Here is a 23,849-nt window from a genome sequence, read left to right on the forward strand (position 1 = left end):
TACAGCATGCAATCAGTAGTAGATGCATCACATGCTATACACACAATACTCTACCTTTGCATTAATAATGCAATATCAGCAGCCTCAGGCTTTCGCTCTTCTTTCTGCTTTCCGTATATTTGACATGTAACTACATATGTGAACTTCAAATCTGCCTGAGCTCTTGCTTCGGGAGACAACTCAAAGCCTTGAATATCCATAACTTCATATTTGGAGATTGCAGATTCCATATCTGAGCACAACTAACAGACAATAAAGATCTATCCAAGCAGCCAAAAACAACAAATCTAGTGTTCTTAGATTGGCCAACCTCCAGCCATCATTCTTTCCAAATAGGCTTGAAGCATGAGAGCCTTTCTGTAGTACATCATCCCCCGTACTGCAATTGGACAATGAGCAAACATCAAACAAGGACGTCAACAAATAGAAGAGAAATAAGCATTCCTTATCCAAGAAGTTATGAGAGCATACCCAGGACCATGTTCTGGAAGACAATTATGACCTTCAAATAAAAGCAACTGTCCGCATACATTTATAGATATTTCATGCAGAAAGCAAGAACATCTGAAACATATATGTGCAAGTAACAATAAGGATGTTCAAAACAACAGTGAATTGGATAGCTTCTTCGTTCTCCATGAGGCTATACACTGGATGTTAATCTTATCAATCTAATTCCAAAATGCCTCTGTTTTCCTTCTAAAATCTCTTCAATTAGAGATCATTTTATTCCTGAGCTCCTAAAACACCCAGTCTGAACCTTTCTCAGTCCTCCCTCTTACTCTTAAAATCCTTCAGTAGTATACTGGATTAAGTATTTCCAGTTTCTTTGCACCCCCCCCCCCCCCCCCCCCAAAAAAAATAATAATAAAGCATTGGGGACACCAAGCCCCCCATCTTTCTGTAGTGCCTCTTTCTTTCAAATTTTCTCCTTCATAAAAACGTTAAGCTCAAAATGAGCTCGCTTTCACCTTTTGAATTTTAATTTTACTCTTTTCAATTTACTTGCTTCTTTCTCTACAACACAATAACTGCTTATTGGAGATATTGATATTAGAATTGGTAATAAAATCTCTGCTTCATTTCTATTCACTTGATTTCTGTTTCACATACATGAAGTTCAATCCTATAATCTCTCCAACCATTTTATCTTCTTCCCAGCCCAATTACTGGTCATGGGTGCTTTGAAAGAAAAATGCTCCATCGCAAACCAACTAGCCAAAACGTTCACAAGCCATGAGGAAAGTCGTAGACCAATAAGAAAGAATAAAAAATTCTAGATTTGAAGGGAGAAAGTACCAGTTCTAGCCAATGTTTGTCCTCGGTAAGAAGCCCAAAAACGAAGTTCAAGGATGTCATTTGGATTATCATTAAGTTCTGACTCAGAAGCATTTTCATCACGGCCAATCCGAGCAAGAAAGTTTTTCCATTCATCTGCATTCAATAATTTAGAAATTTGTAAAAAGTAGAGTAGGCTAGAAGACCCACAAAAAGTAAAGCAACTGGACACAAATTTAAACCATATGGCATTTAAAGATCAATAAAGAAAAAAAACCAGAGTATGTTTTAAGGATTTCTGAATAACAAGTATAGCAAGGACTCTTAAGGAAGCTACAATCAAAAACAGAATTTGCAAAACAAGTTTCATCATAAAAAATGGGCATAGAAGTCTTCAGAACCTAAAAGTTTTTAAACTTGAAAAGTCCTGATACCCACAAATACTTTTGCAACAAGAATAATTACGAAGTTATCTAATGATTCACTCATAATCCAATTTATTTTGTTTGTTGGCACAAATTGGTTAAATTAATGACAGGCATTCCGAAAACCTAGTGCAGGAGGAGCAAACCACTATAGGATGGGAAAATGCAGCGAACTACTTATTGACGGACTATATGAGAAAATGACGAGTGGAAACTTTCGACCAATGGACAGGTATACAGACATAACTTCAAATACTCATGCAATACTATTGGGGTCTGTTGGATTTATGGATATATACGTTTAAGGAAGACTTTTGAATCAACGGATATAACATCACTAAAATTACATTTTAAATTACCATCAGAGTGAAGAGATATACAAATAATTGAGGAAAAAACTGAAGAACTGAAAAGCTCAGGGGTTAATTATTGAAGTTCTAGATTTTCCTTTCTTCTTCATATGATTAAAAGTTCAAGTCTTTCACTCTGCCGCATCTGTTCCCCATCTTCTCTAATGATGGCAGCAATCATTGTTCCCAATGTCACTACTCTCACGCACGCACCTACTGGTTCTCAAACCACTTTTCAAAACATTCAACCTGTTTTCCAAAATTTCCTTTCCAGCATCCTTACAGTGGCAAGGCAGTGAAAAACCACACTGAACAGCTTCTAGTCCCACCTCCACATAAATGCAAAGTGGATAGCATAGAGGAAAAGATGGACAAGAAAGAAAAGAAACATTTGGACCAACACCTAAATTGGGTCAAGTTGATGTCCGTTGAGGAACTACAAGATAATAAACATTTTAGACGAGGCAACCATAGAAAGACCTCATTAGTTGACATTAAAACCTGCTTCTAAGATTCTTATTTTTATCAGTAAAGCTTCTGATAATTGCCAGATTAAAAAGACATGCAGGAAAGATATCCAGCAGCATCTTCCAAGTAGGCTTATCAAAACAAACAACAGCCATCAGCTCAATAATGTTTACATAAAAGATTTAAAACTCGCAAACACATCCACAGAAAAAGCCACAAAAGAATGATGAATCATATTTTTCAAAGGCATTTTCTGCCTCAATTATTTGGCAAGCTAAAACTTGAAAATTTGAAATGACTTTCACATGAAAAAAGAAAAGGGCATTCTCAACCACATTAGAAAAAGATATCACATAATCAAAATTCCTGTCAGCATGATTCACAGAAAGGTACATTATCATATCAAATTGCAAAAAATATTTTAGCAATTGTAAAGTGTCATCCTCTAGACATGCAACCTTTCTTTCTAATAACATCAGCAGAACAAACCACAACAAAAAGACACCTTGCAACTGCCAAGTATCAATAGGTGCTGTAAAAACAAAGAGCAATATAAACAAACTTGTGTTGTGTGTTAATTAACTGGCAACCCAAACTAAAGCCAGCCTCACTTCCAGGAAATGAAATATGGAAATGACTCCACATTCAGCAAATTGCATATATCAAGACACAAATCAAATTACTGTCCAGTACAAAGGATAGTTGTGTATATTCAGTGTTCATAAGTCATATTCTCAAGGCCTTTTAAAAATAAATAAATAAATAAATAAAGCCCTTTCTGGAGGCTGGTAGGGACCTTTATCGAATGGATTCTTGATTTGATCACAAAGCATCAAGACTGGCAAGGTATGCAATTGGTATGGTATGAGATGTCTCGCATCTGGTAAAAAATCGCTAGTATATGTTGGCTTATGTGGGGCTTTTGGACCATAATGAGCTCAAAGAACTATCCACAAACTAAGACCAAGCATTTTTTTTGGGACAATTTAGTATTGGTAAGCATTAGTAAAGGTCAGTATACTAGTGGCAGTTATTGCATAATTACATCCTAGATTTTCGTCTTTCCAACCAAGGCAAAATAAAAATCCAACAATGCATTAAGCAAATTACTCAGACTCTTTCTGCTGATGAACATAAACCTACTTGCTGCAGATACAAGAGCCATTCCACCTCAGAAATTTCATACATGCTCTAACATAATAACTAGGGTCTAAATAATGCTTCCCACCTTAGAAGCCAAAGCAGAGATGGACTAGGACCAAGATGCTCTAGTGCTGGCACGCATTCATTCTAAAAGTTATAAATTTCCAGTTAGAATTATTAAAAGTGCTCAAGTAACTTTTCTGTCCAGCATCATGACACCAACTACTATCCTCTCATCCAACATACCAATACACTTTGTAAAAGAGGCCATGAATACACTGAGATTCACCATATTTAAAAATTTCCCTAATAAAGGTCTTGAATCTGAGATGGTAGGGGAATTTTACAATAGAGCACACTACAAATGGAACATTACCTGGATATATCTTCTGAAGGTAAAACAAAGTGGAAATCCCATCTTCATTCTTCTTAAGGAGGTCAGACATGCTGTAAAGCACAATCTCCGAGTAATAAGGTGTGAACACACTGCTCATAAATGAAATGAGGGGTTTAGTCAGTGGATGCAACTTTTGAACCCAGGACACTAACAAAAGGCTCCTTATAATACCTGAAGGATAACATTTCACGGACAGGCTTGGCTACTGGCATCTCCATGAAAAGCGAATTTGTAAAGAACTGCAACCGGCGTCTAGCCTCGAGGTTTTCTGGAATATTTGCAGCTGAATCTTTGATAGTGAGAAGGGAATATAATCTTCGGATTTGCAATCTCTGTGGATATCAAGAATTAAGAGGTTTGTGAAGACATAAAACTCAGTCCAGAACTATATGTACTGACTACTTACCAACTTAACATCGCGAGGCCACTTCAATTTTTGAAAGAGGCGACCCTGATTCCTTGCTCTTGACAAAAGATTCCACGTCTCATAGTTGTCTCTGAGAATGAAAATAAGGAAATCATAGAACAACTATAGCATACTGAAAAAGGGCCAAAAGTCAAGGAAAAAAAATCTAACTGGGTAGCAAACCTCATGTTAATGTTAAGGACATCATAATGCATAACATCATAAAGATCTTGGACAGCTTTGATAGCTCCACTTTCCAATTCTGGCGTATGATCCTCTCTCTGCATGAAAAGAATTCAAGATAGTATGATCACAGCTTTAGGAAGCAAAAAAAGTCCAAAAGATTGCAACGTGAAATTGAGGGACAACCATACGAAACAGAATTCACTAGTAGATTAGTGTCCTGAAGTCAAAAGATTTTAAGGGTTATGGGCCAGTTTCCAAGCATATCCAAGAGTCTTGAACGGACGAGAACAACACATTCTAGTTTCCAGCCAGTAATTACAACATTAATTGCACAGCTAAGTCAGAACAGCATTGAAACAACCATCTGTCTGGATAAGATCTGAAACATAAGCTACAGTTTGACATTGCATGCTGATAAACTCTTTCCACACAATTACAATTTTCAACAACAAACCCACTCACCAGCTATTTCATCAATTAATGTACTATATCCTTAAGCATCAAAGTAGCACCAAGCATTGAAAAACTAGTTAGGAACCAAACTACAGAAGTTTACTGGTCTTGTCCAAGGTCACTGTCAATTCTTCCTTTCCCCTTAACAAGAGGGACAATCAGTCCAATGGTGGAGAAATCTGAACTTAATATTTGAGATGGTAACACTGTGCCAATTCATACACACTGAATGCAAGTTGAAGGTGACAGATTAGTCCCCAAAAAATCCAAAACTAAACTAGTTCCCCTCTTAGATCAAACTTCTACACTCATAGCTCCAACTATATTCACAGTCAAAAAATTATCCATGTGTCCACAAGATTGTTGCTGTAAAAGACAAAGGTGTTAATAATACTACTGTACCACAGTCACACTTAAGAATGAATCCAATATCAGTTTCCTCAACTTTTTAAGTCAAAATAACTCATTTTTTGGCCAATATTCCTAATATGTTGTTTAATCCTCAACAGAACCGGAAATAAGACCTGCCATGAGACAGTAATCTCAAAAAGTTGACTGACACAAAATAATTATCATTTCTGAAGAATATGTTTTTCAAATCTTAAAAATTTAAGGAAAAAACATAAAGTAGGACTAAGGACGTACAACATTTTGCATCCCTACATAGCTTGAATACTGCTTCACTGAGACAAGGTTTGTTCTAAAAACCCAATTGATTGTATGATGGGATATATGTATCTGTTAATCCAATCTGCTCCAGCAGTCATCTCTTTAATATCAAGCAGGATTAAGTGATTAACCACAGGGTGCAACAGCAATATGCTTGATGAAAAAGTTAAAAGCATGACTCCTACTGTAAAAGAAAAAAGGAGATATAAGGAGCTCCAGGAAGTGCCCAAATATGGAAACTAGTCACCAAAACTTCCTCTTGCATCCAACAATAAAATATGTATATGCGTATACATATACATACATATATATACATATATATATATTCATGTGCATATATATACACATATATATACATATACATATATATAACAAATTATGAGCTGGCTTGTGATGCACATCTCTATTAATGCTGAAACCATATAAATACATACCAGTACTCCCATTAGAGCGGTAACTTTCTGAATGACTAGTGCCAACTTTTCCAGTTGGAAGTCATTGTGAATATTTTTTTTGCCAATGCTTCCTCGAATATCTTCATATATCCTTTCAACCCTGACATTGAAGACACAAACAGCAGAGGACTGCATCAATGATAACGGACCATGAAAGGAACTTCTATGCAGTTAATACGTTCTCATCAAATGTTGACTTCAAGCTACTTGATGCTCTTTTCTAAGTTTTGAAACTTTTTACTCTAGATTTTTGTTTTCTTTGGCAAATATTCACAAAGTTTGTCTGCCATGTCTCTGGATAGTTTCGATTTTTAAATTAAATGGGATGGGTATTTAAGTCATTTTAATTAAATAAAAAGGGTGATTGATTGCCTGGAAATTATTGTGGAGCTCCAAAATCATTGCCCTATATGTTATCTTACATTTTTAACTGGCAGATAGGAACAACCTATTAAAGGAAGTCTCAATATAACCAACCAAGAAAGTTTATTTAAAAAGCATAGTTCATGACAATCCATATGATAGATTAATCAATCATGCAAGCATGATTTGTCTGCTCTAAAATATTAAAAGATGCAATACACAAAACAAAGAAAATATTGAAACTAGTTGATGACAATACATTTGATTTTGGGGGGGAGGGAGTGTAAGCAAGAGGTCTCGGGTTCGAGTCCTCCTGCTTACACTAAAAAAAAAAAATCCAGTCGAACATGAAATATAATTCATCTGATTAAAATGTTAAAAGATGCAATGCATGCAACAAAGAGAAGGGCCAATCAAGTTACCATTGTTCAAACCAAACTTAATTGATTAGACAACCCCAATGAGCATGTTCAATGTTCTCCGAAACTGACATTCCATGAACATGAATTCCCTTCCCCCAACCCAGCTACCCAGGTTGACCTCTCACCAATGACAAACAAGAAAAACAAATGGAGCAAGCATTAACAATCTAAAAGCAAAAACACTAAAGGCACTCTGAAGGCTTATCATAAATTTACCATTTCCTTCCTTCATCATTTCCTTCATCATCCAATATTGCGGTAAGTATGACCTCGATGGTATAATAGCACTCTTGAACTGCATATTTCATGTAATCATCCCTTGAGATCCTATCCCACAACTCCTCATGAGAATCCCGACTTTCAATAGCAAGATCTTTGGCAAGAAATATCTATAACAGACAGGAGAAGGAATTAAATTAGGCAAAATAGTAAAGAAGCATCGGTGGATATCAATAATCCATCTGGCAATGGCATCAATTCACATAATAAGCACAACCTTGCTGGCCAGGAGGAATAGTGGCCATTGAACCAATGGAATATTCCCAGATGTTTGAGGCATTTGAAGCAACTCCATCTCCCTACAAAAAGTGAAACATCAAGTCAACAGATCCAAGCAATAGAAGCTTCATGTGATTTAAAAAGGGAATAAAATATCCAATACAGTACTCACAAATTTGTAATGTAATCTTCCTCTCTCAGATTCTTTATAATTTCATTCCAAAAGGGAGCAAAATGAGCAGCATCTTCTTTATTTTTCTCCAGAGCCTTCAAATGACAGCAGGAGTTAATTTCTAAAACAGAACCAAGCAATGAAGCACTACACTATCAAGATTTCTAAAAGTCCTTGACCAACATCAACAATCTCAGACACATCCAATGCCCTTCATTGTTACAGGTAAATAAGGCTTAACAACATTTAACAGTGAACCACAGCTTAGAATACATGCCACTGATAATCATCAACCAAACACCTGATAGTTATGAAATACTTGCATTCCAGAAGCAAATATGTGTGTGTGTGTGTTATTTGTTGACAATTGCATGACATCAACACTCTCAGACACATCTGACACCCTTCGTCATGTCAGGCAAATAAGGCCCAACAACTTTAACAGTGAGCCACAGCTTATCATATATGCCTGAAAATTACTCCGATCAACCAAAAACCTGCCTGATAATTACTTCTATCAATCAAAAACCAGATAGTTATGAAATACTTGCATTCCGGAAAAAAAAAGGATAAAAAAAAAAGGAACTATTATTTATTGAGAATTTCATAACACAAGGCTTAACAACTTGCAGACACATCCAACACTTTATTATATATAGACAATTACATAACATCAATACTCAGACACATCCAACACCCTTCATCACGTCAGGTAAGTAAGGCTCAACAACTTTTGACTGTGAGTCACAGCTTACCATACATTGCTCTGATAATTCTCAACCATCCATCTAATAGTTATCAAATACTTGCATTCCCCACCAAAAAAAGGGATACAAAACCATTTAATTATGTATTGACAATTGCATACCATAAAAAAGCATACAACAGCAAGTAGCTCATGATGAACACGTAAAAAGTGTGTTTGTTACAAAAAGTAACATTACCAAGAAAAAGAATGTCTTGATTCTAGTATGTCACTTAAGGAAATACTGGGTACACAACCTCCTTAAACCTACAGTACTTTCTCGAAATAAAAGTACAATGTATTAATACAACAGTGTTAAATGCTACCTAGAAGGTATTCAGTACACATAAACCTTGTTGCAAATAAAATTCAACTTCAAAGAAAGACTCCAAATATACTAATTTTACATATCCATAATATTTTGCATCAAACTTGGAAAGATGTCATGTCTGTTCACCATATCTCCGTATGATCCTTAGCCAAGAGCAGAAGATCAGGCAATTTACCCCAAAAAAGGTTGAAAAGTGAAGCCCAAAGCACTAATTCACCCTCGTAATCTTAGTCCCAAAGATAAACAAGGAGACACAGTAAAAGTAAACAATCATAGAGAAAACACAATTCAATCTCACACAGAAAATGGACCTGAGAGGATGTTTCTTGAAAAAAACTATCCTTTCTCAGAACAAAATTTAGATGAATTACCATATTTTGGAAAGGGGCTTCAAATCATTAGTAACGATCATAAGTCAATCTGGAATTCACGTCGTGAATTGAATTTGGCATATTTTAGACCAATTGCTGCTAGTGCAAGCCACTACGGGCCTTCCTTGAGTCGTGAAAACTTTTGTAAATTTGGTAAACTAGTAATTTTGGATCGTCAACTTTAGCCAGTTATTATTATATCGAATAGATGATATATAAAAAATAAAATAAAATAAAAATAATAACAAGATAGGAAATGCTTTCGCCTTCGGTCATCATGTCCACATTTTTTAAACAATATAGGCATATTCCTCCCAGTCAAAATAATAAAAAAAAAAAAATCTGCATTGCTGCAACTGCAGATCTGCAGCATTCATTTTGCAGTTTTCAAGCTGTACTGATTCTGTGGTTTAGATATGCCTCTACTGCACCTCATACAAGGCGGTAGCATGCTGTGAACCCAATACCCTTCCAAGTGTGTTGGTATTATTCCAAAAAGAAAATTAGAAACCAATGATAGAAGAACTGTAAACTATGAATACTGCCTCTAACATCATTTCAAAAATTTAAGTGAGGTCAACAAAAACTTTCTCCAGATTCCCAAGTTGAAATCAAGCTGTAAAGATGTGTCGAAGATATTATCTCCTATGATTATGGGAGATATTATCTTCCATAATTACCTCCCATAATTATGGGATTTTATTGTTTATGATCAATCAAGTTTGATTGCTTATGATCAATCAAGTTTGAATAGATAGGATATGAGTTGATTATGTAATCCCTAAAATCATGGTTCTATTACCTTAAGTGGTGGCAGAACTATGATAGGGTTGTCCTATATATGCCTACCTTGTAAGCATATTTAGAGTGTGGGAAAATAAAGAAAAGGAGAGTTTTTTGTTCATTTTTTCCTTTTCTGTTAAAATTTACATGGTATCAGAGCTCCGGCTCTGTACCAATTCCTGCCATGAACTACCGAGCAGCCATGACTAGATCGACTGCTCACACAAGAGAAGACTCATCCTCGTCTTCAGTAGTTATCCAAACTACAGATTACTCCGCTTCAAATTCTTCTTCCCTACAAATAACCGTTCATAAATTAAATGGTTCCAATTATCTGGAATGGGCTCAATCTGTAAAGCTGGCTATCGATGGCAGAGGTAAACTCGGCCACCTTACTGGAGAAATTCAACAACCAGCTGCTGAAGATCCCAATTTGAAGAGATGGCATTCAGAGAACTCTCTAGTTATCGCTTGGTTGATAAACTCTATGGAACCAGCGATAGGAAAGCCGCACTTATTTCTGCCCACAGCCAAGGATGTGTGGGACGCTGTCCGGGATATGTATTCCGATATAGAGAATTCGTCTCAAATTTTCAATCTCAAGACGAAATTGTGGAAATCAAGACAAGAAGATAGAGATGTTACAACCTATTACAATCAGATGGTAACTTTATGGCAGGAATTGGATCTTTGTTATGAGGATGAATGGGACTGCCGTGCAGACAGTGTTCGATACAAGAAACGGGAGGAGAACGACAGAGTCTATGTCTTCTTGGCTGGACTAAATCAAGAACTCGATGAGGTGCGAGGTCGTATTTTGGGCAGGAAGCCTCTCCCCTCCATTCGTGAAGTATTTTCTGAAGTCAGAAGAGAAGAATCAAGGCATAAGGTGATGCTGAAGTCATCACCAAAGTCCAAGGCAGAGGATGAAGTTGAGACTTCAGCATTGGTTTCTAAGGGGACAGATTTGGACGGGGATAAAAGAAGGAAGCCTTGGTGTGAACACTGTAAAAAGTCGTGGCACACAAAGGACACATGCTGGAAATTACATGGGAAACCATCGAATTTCAAGAAGAAAAATGGAGGTGATAGCAAGGTGTTGCAGACTGTGAATGAGGATTCTCAAAAGCAACAAACTGACTTTGAGACACCAGCCTTCACAAAGGAACAATTAAGCCAACTGTACAAACTCTTTAAGTCTCCACAATTTTCAGTCACTGAGCCAAAAAGCTTCACTCCTTTCTGTTCTTTTGCTAAAAATGGTAAACCTTTTACTATTGCTCTTTCATGTAAAACATCAAATGCATCTTGTCCACGGGTTATATGGGTTATTGATTCTGGGGCCACTGACCATATGACTAGTGTGTCACAATTATTTTCTACCTACAGTCCATGTGCAGGCAATAAAAGGGTCAAGGTTGCTGACGGATCATTATCCGTCATAGCTGGCATAGGTTCCGTTGTCATCTCTCCTACTCTAACACTTCATAGAGTTCTTCATGTTCCAAAGTTATCATGCAATTTGCTGTCCATAAGTAAATTAACTAGGGATCTCATGTGTCGGATTAATTTTTTCCCCTCTTTTTGTGAGTTTCAGGAACTGACCACGGGGAGGATGATTGGATGTGCTAGAGAAAATGGGGGACTTTACTTCCTTGAAGATGGATCAGATATGACAACACCAATCAAAAACACATGTTACGGGTCTGTCTCTATTACTAGTAATAAAGAGATTATGTTATGGCACTTTAGACTAGGACATCCTAGCTTTTATTACATGAAATACTTATTTTCAGATTTGTTTAAGAATAAAGATTCATCTTCTTTTCAATGTGAAATCTGCGAATTGGCTAAACATCATCGGTCTACATTTTCTATACATCCTTATCAGCCCTCAAAACCGTTTTTTCTATTACATACTGATGTTTGGGGTCCCTCTAGAATTTCAACTTCATCTGGAAAAAAATGGTTTGTTACATTCATCGATGATCACACAAGAGTTTGTTGGGTGGATTTGTTAAGAGAGAAATCAGAGGTTGCAAGTGTGTTTCAAAAATTCTACAGCATGGTTTTGACACAATTTCAAGAAAAAGTCAAAATTGTTCGGAGTGACAATGGAAAAGAATATTTCAATAAAATTTTGGGAAGTTTTTTTCTTGAAAAAGGGATTGTGCATCAAAGCTCCTGCAATGATACCCCACAACAGAATGGGGTAGCTGAAAGAAAAAATAAACATCTTTTAGAAGTGGCGAGGGCATTACTTTTTTCAAGAAATGTTCCTAAATATCTATGGGGCGAAGCAATTTTAACTGCTACATATCTCATAAACAGAATGCCCTCAAGAACCTTGAATTTCCAAACTCCTCTGAATTTTTTCAAAACCATTTATCCCATGTCTCGATTAACATATGAAGTCTCATTAAAGGTGTTTGGGTGCATATCCTTTGTTCACAATCATGAACAAGGTCGAAGTAAGTTAGACCCTCGAGCAAGAAAATGCATTTTTGTTGGATATGCACCCACGCAAAAGGGGTATAAATGCTTTGACCCCATTTCGAAAAAAATGTTTGTAACCATGGATGTAACATTTTTTGAAGATAAACCTTTCTTTGGAGATCCTCTTCAGGGGGGGACTCGGCATGTAGAAGAACTTGTAGAAGATGATGATGTTTTTCGTATTGCAAATCAAATTCCTGATCAAAATTTTGTTGATAGGAGAATTGATTTTTCTGATTTTTTAGAAGAATCTGCAGCACAATTTCCTCAACAAGAATCTTTTCAAGATAATAATCCTGAAAAAACAAATGACACTCTTCAATTTGCCCGTCAAAAGGATTTTGAAAAACGTGAAAAAATTGATCAGGGATTAGAAGAGGATCTCTTGTCTTTAGTGCCAATAACAGAGTCGAATTCTCTTAGTGAAAGAGATGGGAATGTAACTGAAAAAACCTTGAAAACCTATGTCCGGAAAAATCATCGAGGAAAAGATAAAGCTCCCCCTTCTCTTCACGACAAGGAATCCGAACCTAGGACAGAATTTAATGTTTTTGAGTCATTAGATAAAGTTTCCTCTGATTCAAAGATTGCTGATTTGGATCTTCCTATTGCACTTCGAAAGGGAGTGCGTTCTTGTACCAAACACCCTATGACTAACTATGTCTCTTATGAAAAGTTATCCCCTACCTTCTTGACATTTACTTCACAACTTTCTTCTGTGGAAATTCCAAAGAATGTACAAGAAGCATTACAAGTTCCAGAGTGGAGAAAGGCTATTGAAGAAGAGATGTATGCTCTTGAGAAGAATCAAACATGGGAAGTAACAAATCTGCCACAAGGGAAAAGGACAGTAGGATGTAAATGGGTCTTTACCATCAAGTATAATTCCGATGGGACATTGGAACGGTACAAAGCTCGATTGGTGGCTAAAGGGTTCACTCAAACCTACGGGATCGATTATCTTGAAACTTTTGCTCCAGTGGCAAAATTAAACACTGTTAGGGTGCTTCTCTCAATAGCAGTAAACCTTGATTGGCCGCTCCAACAACTTGATGTCAAGAATGCATTTTTAAATGGTGATCTGGAGGAAGAGGTGTACATGGAGTCTCCCCCTGGATTTGAAGGGAAGTTTCAGTCTAGAGTTTGCAAGCTAAGAAAATCGTTATATGGTCTCAAACAATCTCCTAGGGCCTGGTTTGAAAAATTTACTAGGTCGGTAAAGAATCAAGGCTATACCCAAGCTCAGAGTGATCACACCATGTTTGTTAAACACTCCAAGGACGGGAAGATAGCAGTACTCATTGTGTACGTGGATGATATCATCCTCACAGGAGATGACTTAATTGAGATGGAACGGCTGAAGAAAAGTCTTGCTTCTAGCTTTGAAATCAAAGATTTGGGAACACTACGATATTTCTTAGGGATGGAGGTAGCTCGGTCCAAGAAGGGCATTGTTGTGTCCCAACGCAAGTATGTTTTGGATCTTTTAAAGGAAACAGGGATGAGTGGATGTCGACCTGCAGACACTCCTATGGATCCGAATCACAAGTTAGCAGATATAAAAGATGGAACACCAGTTGATACTGCTCGATACCAAAAGTTAGTAGGCAAGCTAATTTACTTGGCTCACACTCGTCCTGATATAGCTTTTTCAGTGAGTGTTGTGAGCCAGTTTATGCATTCTCCATATGAAGAGCACCTTGATGCAGTATATCGAATTCTGAGGTACTTAAAAAGTACTCCAGGAAAGGGATTGTTCTTTAAAAGAGGAGATCGAAAGACCATTGAAGCTTATACAGATGCTGATTGGGCAGGATCAGTCATTGATAGAAGATCAACCTCGGGATATTGTACCTTTGTATGGGGCAATTTGGTTACTTGGAGAAGTAAGAAACAAAGTGTTGTAGCTCGTAGTAGTGCAGAGGCAGAGTACCGAGCTATGGCTCATGGTGTGTGTGAGATGTTATGGCTGAAGAGAGTTTTAGAGGAGCTGAAAAGACCTATTGAACTTCCAATGAGGCTCTATTGTGATAACCAGGCGGCAATTAGCATAGCTCATAATCCTGTGCAACATGATAGAACCAAACATATTGAGATTGACCGCCACTTCATAAAAGAGAAACTTGAAGGAGGAATTATCTGCATGCCATTCGTTCCATCAGCTCAGCAAATAGCTGACATTCTCACCAAAGGACTCCTCAGACCAAATTTTGAACTTCTTACAAGCAAGTTGGACATGATAAATATATACGCACCAACTTGAGGGGGGGTGTCGAAGATATTATCTCCTATGATTATGGGAGATATTATCTTCCATAATTACCTCCCATAATTATGGGATTTTATTGTTTATGATCAATCAAGTTTGATTGCTTATGATCAATCAAGTTTGAATAGATAGGATATGAGTTGATTATGTAATCCCTAAAATCATGGTTCTATTACCTTAAGTGGTGGCAGAACTATGATAGGGTTGTCCTATATATGCCTACCTTGTAAGCATATTTAGAGTGTGGGAAAATAAAGAAAAGGAGAGTTTTTTGTTCATTTTTTCCTTTTCTGTTAAAATTTACAAGATGGATACTGCTTGGGTGCATACAACTCATCAAGCTTTAAAGTAGAAACAAAGAAAATATTTCCAAGGACACAAGAACAAAAAGGTTCACCTGACCAGATGACCGGAGAGAAGCCCTGCAAAGCAAAACTAACATTTAATAGACCACAAAGAAAGGTATCCAGAATTCAAACTTTCTACATCAAAAGGAAAGTACCTGTTAGGAAGAGGTACATGAAGAGTATCCATAAAGGCCTCAGGGAACCCCTCGAAAAGTTTATGAACAGCATCCAAAGATCTAATCTGAATAGTATCAAGAAATAGTTGGATTGAAGAAGCAATTTATCTAATAAGCTATCTGTAAAGTATCTTCTCAAGGTACAATCCACAGTAAACAATCGACATAAACAAGTATTTACCTCTCCAAGACGATCTCTTGCACCAAGTAAAAATCCCAACACAGCTGATATAACTGTGTAAAATATGTAGATATCCAAGAGGTACATCTGCAAACAACATGGAGCTGTGGTTAGTTCAAAAGCTATATAACTTGTGAAAGCCAACCAACAATTAAGTTTGGTTCCCAAATAAATAGCATGACATATTGGTGCCAAGATAACACACGCATCTCAAGCATATGTGCTTCGTCACAAGATTATCAAACTCAAAGAGAAAGTAAAACTTTTATCATCAGGTTAAAACGAAATCAACAGAGTTCAAAAAAACTGTGCTATTGATTTTCCCAGCAAACTTCTGAATTATATGCTTAACGTGAACAACAAATTTAATCCTTCTAAAGTGGATTAAAAATAGAGTCGAAGTTTGTAAAAAGGACAGACTTAAGTCAGAAGTCTATTCTATCAGTCAGATGCTTACAAAATCATCAAAAAAGTATGTTAAAGTGCCATCCCCGCCAACCAAACTTATGCCCTGGCAACAACTTTGTATGAGCCAGTAAATAAAGTGCCAAGGACAAAATAAAAATCTTCAAGAATACAATAGAGATCTTCTTGTATAAAGTACTTAATTCCTTAACTATTTCTAACATCTCCCATAGAAGCCAAGAAAACAGGAGATCTTCATTTCTCTCCATATAACCGTCCAATAGATGTAACAGGCGAGAAGCCTACATGACTGACCTCAGGTCAAGTGCTTTAAGTCCAGTACCATAATCTCAGGAATTTTCTACAGCATCTTTAAGCTAAAAAATATTAAAAAACAAATCCTACTGTCTATTAAAAATGTTTACTTTGATGGCAGATACAGTTGGAGTACCCCATGAACATAAAAGCAAGGAAAAAAGCACATAAAGCACAGGGGTTTTATTATGTCAACAGAAGTAGTTCCTATGAACATTGAACAACACAAGTAATGATTAAAACAGACTTACAACAGAAAAACGAACTTAATATTTAATGCTCAATGAACTCCGGATAGTCCGTATTGCAATATGACCAAATATACTTTGGTATTCAGGTTTACCAAACTATTTTCATGTGTAACCATGTTTTCATTTGCAAAACCAGAGGAAAGAATACGTTAGGAAAGGACTTACGGCAAACACTGGTGCCCACAAGCTTGCAACTGTCAGAGCATTATGATTATCTGCAAGAAGTTCCTAGGCATTAATTAAGCAAATTGAGGGCTTAACAAACAGTAAATGAGATAAAGCCAACACAATGCATAATTTAGGAAAATGCAAGCTGATTTTGTAAAAAGAAAAGAAAAGAAAAGCGAGGAGAGAGAGAGAAGAACAAACAGAAGGCAGGGAGTATCCCAATCACATAATCACATAAAGGTTACTGAAAGGATAATATGCAATATTCGATCTAACTGCTTGGTGAACCAATACAAACGCTTGATCCTAACCAAACGCAGAATGCACTAATCAATGAGGCAATGGAAATAGTCAACTAGCTTACGTTTGGATACAAAGTCATGCCATGAATAGTTCGTTATCTCCATATCTATTACTTGCCTTGTCGGCTTAACCAAGGGCTTAATCTGCATATGATAACAAAAGTATTCAATAAACCTACAGCTCACTGCTAAGGTAACTAACCACAAATTAGAAAGGAGCAATAAAAAATTACCTGTATGAAATAGGCAAAGGAAAATTTGCACCCCAGGACAAGCAGCCAGAAAATCATGTACCTGTAATCCAACAAGTTAGTAAGCAAAGAAAAGCAACATACAATGAAGCTACATTATCAGCCAATTCAATATTTGACAAACTATTCTCACCTCAACTATAATTTCACATAACTACAAAGTTAAAGACATGAATAATAGAGTCAAATCATTTTACGCCAAAAAATTTAGAAAAGCAGTTATACAAGTCGAACAGAAAATCCCAAAAATTCAGACACCTAAGCTACAGGAAATATGATTATGAGAATAAAAGCTCCACATATTCCAAAAAAAATAGTATAACTGATTAATCTTGACAGTAAATCATTAACTTCAATCTGCTTTCATTGCATATTCTTAGTAGTGATATACAGGAAAAAAAAGGTAAAAATGATGCAGTCAATGCAATGGCTACAAGCTAGTTGGAGAAGATACTGACCTTATGAAGCCTAATAAAAAAGCAATAGGACTGCCTTTAAGGGCATGCAATTTAACGAGTCTTTGGGATCATAGGTTGATATTGTACAGCTAGTTAACATAGAAGCTGTTTGTTCGAAAACCTTGGAGTCAAGGAGAATAAGCTCCATTTCATAATTGCAGGAAACTTAAAAAACTTAAAGCTAGTGAGTCCTGAACACTATGATACCTATTAGACATTCATTTGGGTTCCTAGATGTCTTGGAAGATTTTAGACAACAAATTATGGATCTCTTATGCCTAAAGACAATATAATTAGCTTTAAGGTACTTTCAAAATCTTGATTTTCCACATAATCAGCTTCTTTTTTTAAGAGATTATATCGATTAGAATCTTTACTGAATCTTTCTCCTTTTTTCCTCTTTTACTTCTCTAATTTTTCTTCTCCCCACCTTCGACCTAACCATTACCTCTGATTGCCCAGACAGCCCAAAACTCTAATTTTCTCAACTAGTCATAGGAGAATTTCCCTAAACTCATTCAGCAACAATACTTCCCTGACAAAACCATGCCACTTGTATAATATTCTGTGAAGATAATTCTATAGCAAATAGCCATGCATAGTGTATTCTAAGAATTAGAGAGCCAAGAAGAAAATCAAGAAAAAGACTTATTAAAAACTAGAATTCATACATCAAAAACCAAAGAAGATAAACAACTTGAATACATAGGCATCAATCATTTCATTTCAACTGACCAGAAACTGAAATGGCCTAAATACACATCAATCAAAGTAATTTGAGTAAATAGACATCAATCATTTCGTTTCAGATTAACGATTGATTCTGATTTATCAGTGATTAATAGATGGTAACTTACAAAATTAGGAAAAACAAAAAGATTATGTAAAGTGAAAATAACAACTGTGTCCTCCAGGACTGATAACAAGAAAACAACAGATATAAATATAAACCCCCAAGTCCAGGAAGATGCTAAGAGTAAAATAAAGAGTAATTAAGGAAAAAGAAAACACATCCATCAAACCACTAATGGGGGCATTTAAAGAAGAAACTAAGAAGAAAAACATGATGGAGACAGCTGTGGACGCAATCACCAAAATCTAATAAAACTCAACATTAAAAAGTAGTAGGTTAAAGATTGATAGATGTAAAAGAGAAATTAAACAAACACAAAATAACTATAAATAAATCAAAGTCTACGAGGTAAACCACACGCTTAACTAAGTCCAATATATTTAACAAAGTTAACCAAAGTGGCAATGTGGATTGAACAGGAACTACTTCCATACAAAAGCAATAATTACCAACATCTCCATGCAGTTATTCAAGTCCCAATCTCACACAAACACAACAAATTGAACAAAGCATAAGCAAGATTATCCAGACAGCCAAGTTCTACTGGTTCTTTAATCCTCTTCTTTCATGAATTTTTGCAAAAAAGGCACAAGAAATCAGGCTTTGCATTCACACAAAGGGTAAGGGGAGAGGCAATGAAGTACAAACACTTCCCAGCACACACTTTCTTCAAAGTAATGGTTCAATAAAGAGAAACCCAACCCCCTCCCCTCAAAAAAAATTTCAGTTTATTTCTGAGAAAGCAAATTATATGCATTCAAATATACAGCCTCTGGGAAGGATAAATGACTAATCTACACTTCAATCTTAAAGAAACTCTAGGTAGATTCACTGCCTCATCTCAATATGTTGGGCACCAAAAGAAACGAGTCAGATCAGATAAGATTCCTAAACATGCTGAACTCCTAGAATAAAAGACATCCTAGCTTTGAAGAGGATTTTTAACTGGATAATCAAATTGAAGTGCTTACTTGAGAAAGTCTGATGTCCTCTCATACATGCCCCGACCAACATAGTAATGTTCCTTAAAACAAATGCAACAAGTATATTAGTTAAAAATCACCTTTAACCAAAGCAAGGAAAGAATGAAGGATAACTAAACATCTGGTGCATTGGCCAAACCTGATGCATCCATTTAATGAAACGTACTAGAGGCCAATTGTCAAATAAGCTGCCCAAATGATGACAGGCAGGTATTCTCATAACAATACTGAGAGAAACATGAAGTCCGGCATAAATAGCTAGGACAACAACATAAATTTTGAAAAGAATTGACTCAGAATTGGGTTTATTCTCCTCCTGAAGAGCTTTCCTGCAATCAAACCACATAAAACTAAAAGTAAATGCACTTACTTTACCAGAATATGGAGAAATGCACAGTGGTCAGAAGTTTAAAAAATAAAATAAATGAGAAAAGGAGGAACATACACATAGAGAAAACATATGAACACGGAAGCTAAACTAAAGCAGATAAAACGGAGAAAAATTCGGCTAACAGCTACACGCCTTGATGTAGAATAAGCACCATACATCATTAGAATGTCCAAGACACCTGCAACAGTGAAAACAACTTCAGCAGCCACAGAAGAAGCCAACGAAACATGAAGGTCTGCCCAAGCTACACTTAGGGTCCATTTGTTTGGACTGAATGTTTTCTAAAAATATTTCCAGAACTTCAGGTGCACGGGTGCACTGAATTCAGTAAAAAAATTTACCATTATAAGCTGTTTTCCCCAATCCAATGTCAAACAACTTCCATAAAAGATTTACCGAAGTTTTTTTTCTCTTATTCAAAGCATGCTAGTTAATGGTTGAGTCTATGATAAATCACACGTCTTCCTCAGAAGAAAATCGTGCAACAAAAAATGCCAAGGGAGACCTTAACTGAAAATTGTTCCGCTGTCTTTGAGAGCAACTTCACCAGTAACCTTTGCAGATCCTTCATATTAAACGCCCTTCCTTCCCTTTGCAACCCCATCATCCCACAATTGTTTTTTTTTTCCTTGGGAGGGTGAAGGCTTTTAGCGGCGACAGTCAAATAGGGTTAGATTGAGTAGTGGCATGGCTGGGAAATGTAGAGATGGTGGTGCAGGTGGCATGACTTTGCTGGTGTTGACCAGTAAAAGAATACAAGCTATGCTTGGTACTAAGTGTTGAGATATGTGTGCATCTGATGGTTGATAGTGACCTCTGATTGTGTGAAAAAGTATTTTCTTCAAGTTAACCATGCATGAGAAAATTATGAGAAAAGATTCATTAAAACTATTTCCTGTGAAACCCTAATTCCTGGAAATCATTTTACATCCACCCAAATGGACCCTTAAACAGCATTAAGTAGAAACTTCCAAAAATAGAAAACTAACTCTGAATAAACTTCATCACAACATATGTTGGTCCAAGACTAAGAAGTTCGCGTATCGTCTTGGAGTCAAATTGCCCATCATTGAAGCCAATAACAGCAAGTCCCTGTATGAGAGAGAGAGAGAGAGCAAGAACCAGATTATTAATTCCAGTTACCCATTTAAACCATGGGAAATAGAATACATTATTGCAATAGAGAAGGTGGTCTGCTCCTTTGCCAAACAAAGCTAATTCCAGCTTTTTAAAACTAAATTGAGCTTTTGACAAGTCCCTGTATAAGAGAGAGAGAGAGAGAGAGAGAGAGAACCAGATTATTAATTCCAGTTACCTATTTAAACCATGGGAAATAGAATTCATTATTGCAATGGACAACAAGGGTCTGCTCCTTTGCTAAACAAAGCTAATTCCAGCTTTTTAAAACTAAACTGGCCTTTTGACAAGGTCTCCTTCACTTCTTACCTATTAAATTATCTTTAGATCAAAAAGAAATCACTTCTGAGACACACTCTAAGGGATGCTATCTTAATGGCCTTATTCTTGTTTCTCTCAACATTCTAAAGTTCATCATGGAAATGTAATTATCAATAAAGCTCTTGAGAAAAAGAAAAGCAAAAATTGAAGCATGTCATTGCAAATTTGACAAAGCCAAAGCTATTTCAGAACATCAAAAGGACTGCTCCCAAGAATGAGCATTTTGCATTTTCAAATGAGCTAAACGAAGTAGTAAAGGGCAAAGGACCACATTGAAATACAGCTTTTAGCTAAGAAAAAGATATAATCAGCTTTTGTAGCAACTGAGAACAGGCACAGTATATTTGCGCTTACAGAAGCATTTCAGGCAAATATGGCCGATCAATTTTCAAAATCACCTGTCTAGGAATTACTTATTTTAACAACTCAACCCAAAAAAAGAAGAAAAGCAACAGACTCAAAGCCAAAGGGATCCATTTTGAACTCAAATAGAATACATATGACATGGATAGCAAAAAGAGAAATCAAGTCTAGAATGCATGCAGCTAGGGCTGCAAACAAACCGAGCCGCTCGCAAGCGGCTCGCGTCAAGCTCAAGCTGGCTCGAGTTGAAATCGAGCCGGCTCGCGAGCTCGAGTATATATATATATATATATATATTTTTTTTTAAGTATATATATATATATTTTTTTTTTTTTTATTTTAAGTATATATATTTATTTTTTTATTTTAATAGTAAAATTACATATATATCCTTAATATTTTATTATTTATTAAGAAAAAATATTTATTTTATTTATTTTTTAAAAAATAAAATAATTATTTTTATTTTTTAAAAAATAAAATAATTATTTTTATTTTTTTCGAACTCAAGCTTTAAATTGTCAACTCGTCGAGCTAGAGCTCGAGTTCGAGTTCAATAAAATTAAGTCAAGGCTCGACTCGATTAGGCCAAAACTCGACTCGGCTCGACTCATTTGCAGCCCTACACGCAGCACCCAGACCTCAAAACTGGGAAAGAGAAAAAATGAGAAAGGCTGCAACAAGTAATTAACACAAACAATGCAAACCCACCACAAAAAAAGAGAATGAACCATGCACACACAACAAACAACATAACATGAAAAGACCCAACTTTTTCAAGGAATACATAGGCAGAAACTCCAACATCCAATACAACTGCGACTACAAATGCAAATTGAAGCGCAAAACATACTTTTCGAAGATATAATGAAGCACAAATTTGGCTATTGCATCATTAACCTGAAACATCATAATAAGAAATATCCACAGGCGGTGAAAACTGTGATAAAGATGAAGAAATGTCCTGTGCTCCACAAAAGAAGTTTTTCCTCGACGTTCACTTCCTCCAGATTTTAAAACTTTCTGAAAAAATCAACATAGGAAACAAAACATAGGTTACCACCAATAATTTTTCATAATCTAATTTAAGTACAACTCAATAAATAAAGCAAAAATACAGAAAGCATGACATTCATTATTCATTACGAGCACAAACAGAGCAATCTATTAAAACGCTCCAAAAAAATAAACAAGAAAAGAAAAAAGCACTTTTACTCGCAAATAAATAAGCTAGAATTCTTGGCCAACGTGACAAATAATGTATCTGTTCAAAATACAATTAACTATGCCCAACAGTAACTCCTCGCTGAAAAACAAAGGGAACACCCTTTGCAGTTTGGTAAAGATATAATATCATTCTTCAGGAAAATTCAACCATGGCAACCCCAGCCAACTTATCACTCTTTAAATACAAGCATTTCACGCAACTTAAGGTGCAGCTTAGAAAATAGCTACAATATGTTGGGTTCTCCAAAAACTCTCAACTCATGCACCTTCCGAAAGTTTAATATCCCCATACAGAAGCAGAACAACAACTAAAGATTAATCAACTAAAATTATGCTGCAAATGCTTACTTACACATAGTGCTATAAACAAATCTAATCACCATTGAAGTGACCCCAAAATGGTTGGATTCGAACTTGATTAGATCATTTATGTCAGGCTCAAATACTAGTTCACTTGATAATGAACACAAAATTCTATTTCATGCTCTGCTACAAATTTGCTTGGCACCAGTTAGTATCGAGTTAGGTCAAAATCATGCCTATTTTCTACGATCTAAGTTGCTTGTTAGGCACTATTTTCCAAAAAAAAATTTATTCAAAACCTCCCAAATTCAACTTATCAAAATGCGAGCCAACTTTGTATGTTTGCAGACACTAGACATTTCACAGTATTACTCATTCGAAATAATTTATCTATCAGCACCCTATTTACTGTTTCAAAATCATAAAACGCCTTCATCCAAAATACGGAGACTAAGTGGGGTCCAGCTTGCAAGCCTGTGAGCCAATTATGTCCTTGTTGATTTTGACCTCAAAAAATAAGAAAACTAAATAGGCTCCACCCTCAAGGTTAAATTTGGTATTTTTTTGAACTACAGTGAAGTCAAAACTGTTCAATAAGCAGTCGTATTACATTTTTACTTATTCACAAATATGCTGACAAAAGCTCAAACAATTTGTGGCACCACTTGCACACACAAGGAATCAAGTCATATGAAAGCCTCACAGAAGTAAAAGCCATGCATTACTATTTTCCATGT

At 36.0% G+C, this 23,849-nt stretch overlaps 2 protein-coding genes across 4 annotated transcripts in view; one reads left to right on the forward strand and one right to left on the reverse strand.

Moving 5' to 3' along the window:
• Positions 1-23,849, reverse strand: part of LOC113699160 (callose synthase 9) — a 52,062-nt gene that overhangs the window by 12,410 nt on the left and 15,803 nt on the right. For all 3 annotated transcript variants that reach the window (XM_072052833.1, XM_072052838.1, XM_027219305.2), the window contains exons 14-35: positions 22,483-22,605; positions 20,751-20,853; positions 19,816-19,939; positions 19,510-19,699; positions 19,359-19,411; positions 17,059-17,119; positions 16,888-16,969; positions 16,521-16,570; positions 15,385-15,471; positions 15,183-15,268; positions 15,078-15,102; positions 7,686-7,780; positions 7,512-7,593; positions 7,232-7,404; positions 6,210-6,330; positions 4,651-4,748; positions 4,468-4,558; positions 4,233-4,393; positions 4,041-4,150; positions 1,300-1,434; positions 311-379; positions 55-232 (exon numbers count right to left, since the gene is read on the reverse strand). In XM_072052833.1, the coding sequence (XP_071908934.1) occupies positions 55-232; positions 311-379; positions 1,300-1,434; positions 4,041-4,150; positions 4,233-4,393; positions 4,468-4,558; positions 4,651-4,748; positions 6,210-6,330; positions 7,232-7,404; positions 7,512-7,593; positions 7,686-7,780; positions 15,078-15,102; positions 15,183-15,268; positions 15,385-15,471; positions 16,521-16,570; positions 16,888-16,969; positions 17,059-17,119; positions 19,359-19,411; positions 19,510-19,699; positions 19,816-19,939; positions 20,751-20,853; positions 22,483-22,605 (2,297 nt within the window). The remainder of the gene's footprint in view (positions 1-54; positions 233-310; positions 380-1,299; positions 1,435-4,040; positions 4,151-4,232; positions 4,394-4,467; positions 4,559-4,650; positions 4,749-6,209; positions 6,331-7,231; positions 7,405-7,511; positions 7,594-7,685; positions 7,781-15,077; positions 15,103-15,182; positions 15,269-15,384; positions 15,472-16,520; positions 16,571-16,887; positions 16,970-17,058; positions 17,120-19,358; positions 19,412-19,509; positions 19,700-19,815; positions 19,940-20,750; positions 20,854-22,482; positions 22,606-23,849) is intronic.
• LOC140008449 (uncharacterized) lies at positions 10,034-11,553 on the forward strand. The gene is made up of 2 exons (XM_072052849.1): positions 10,034-11,177; positions 11,513-11,553. Exons 1-2 carry the CDS (start codon positions 10,100-10,102, stop codon positions 11,545-11,547), a joined length of 1,113 nt encoding a protein of 370 aa, XP_071908950.1. The 5' UTR covers positions 10,034-10,099; the 3' UTR covers positions 11,548-11,553.

This window comes from Coffea arabica, chromosome 1e, assembly GCF_036785885.1.
Source record: "Coffea arabica cultivar ET-39 chromosome 1e, Coffea Arabica ET-39 HiFi, whole genome shotgun sequence".
Classification (NCBI taxonomy): Eukaryota; Viridiplantae; Streptophyta; class Magnoliopsida; order Gentianales; family Rubiaceae; genus Coffea; species Coffea arabica.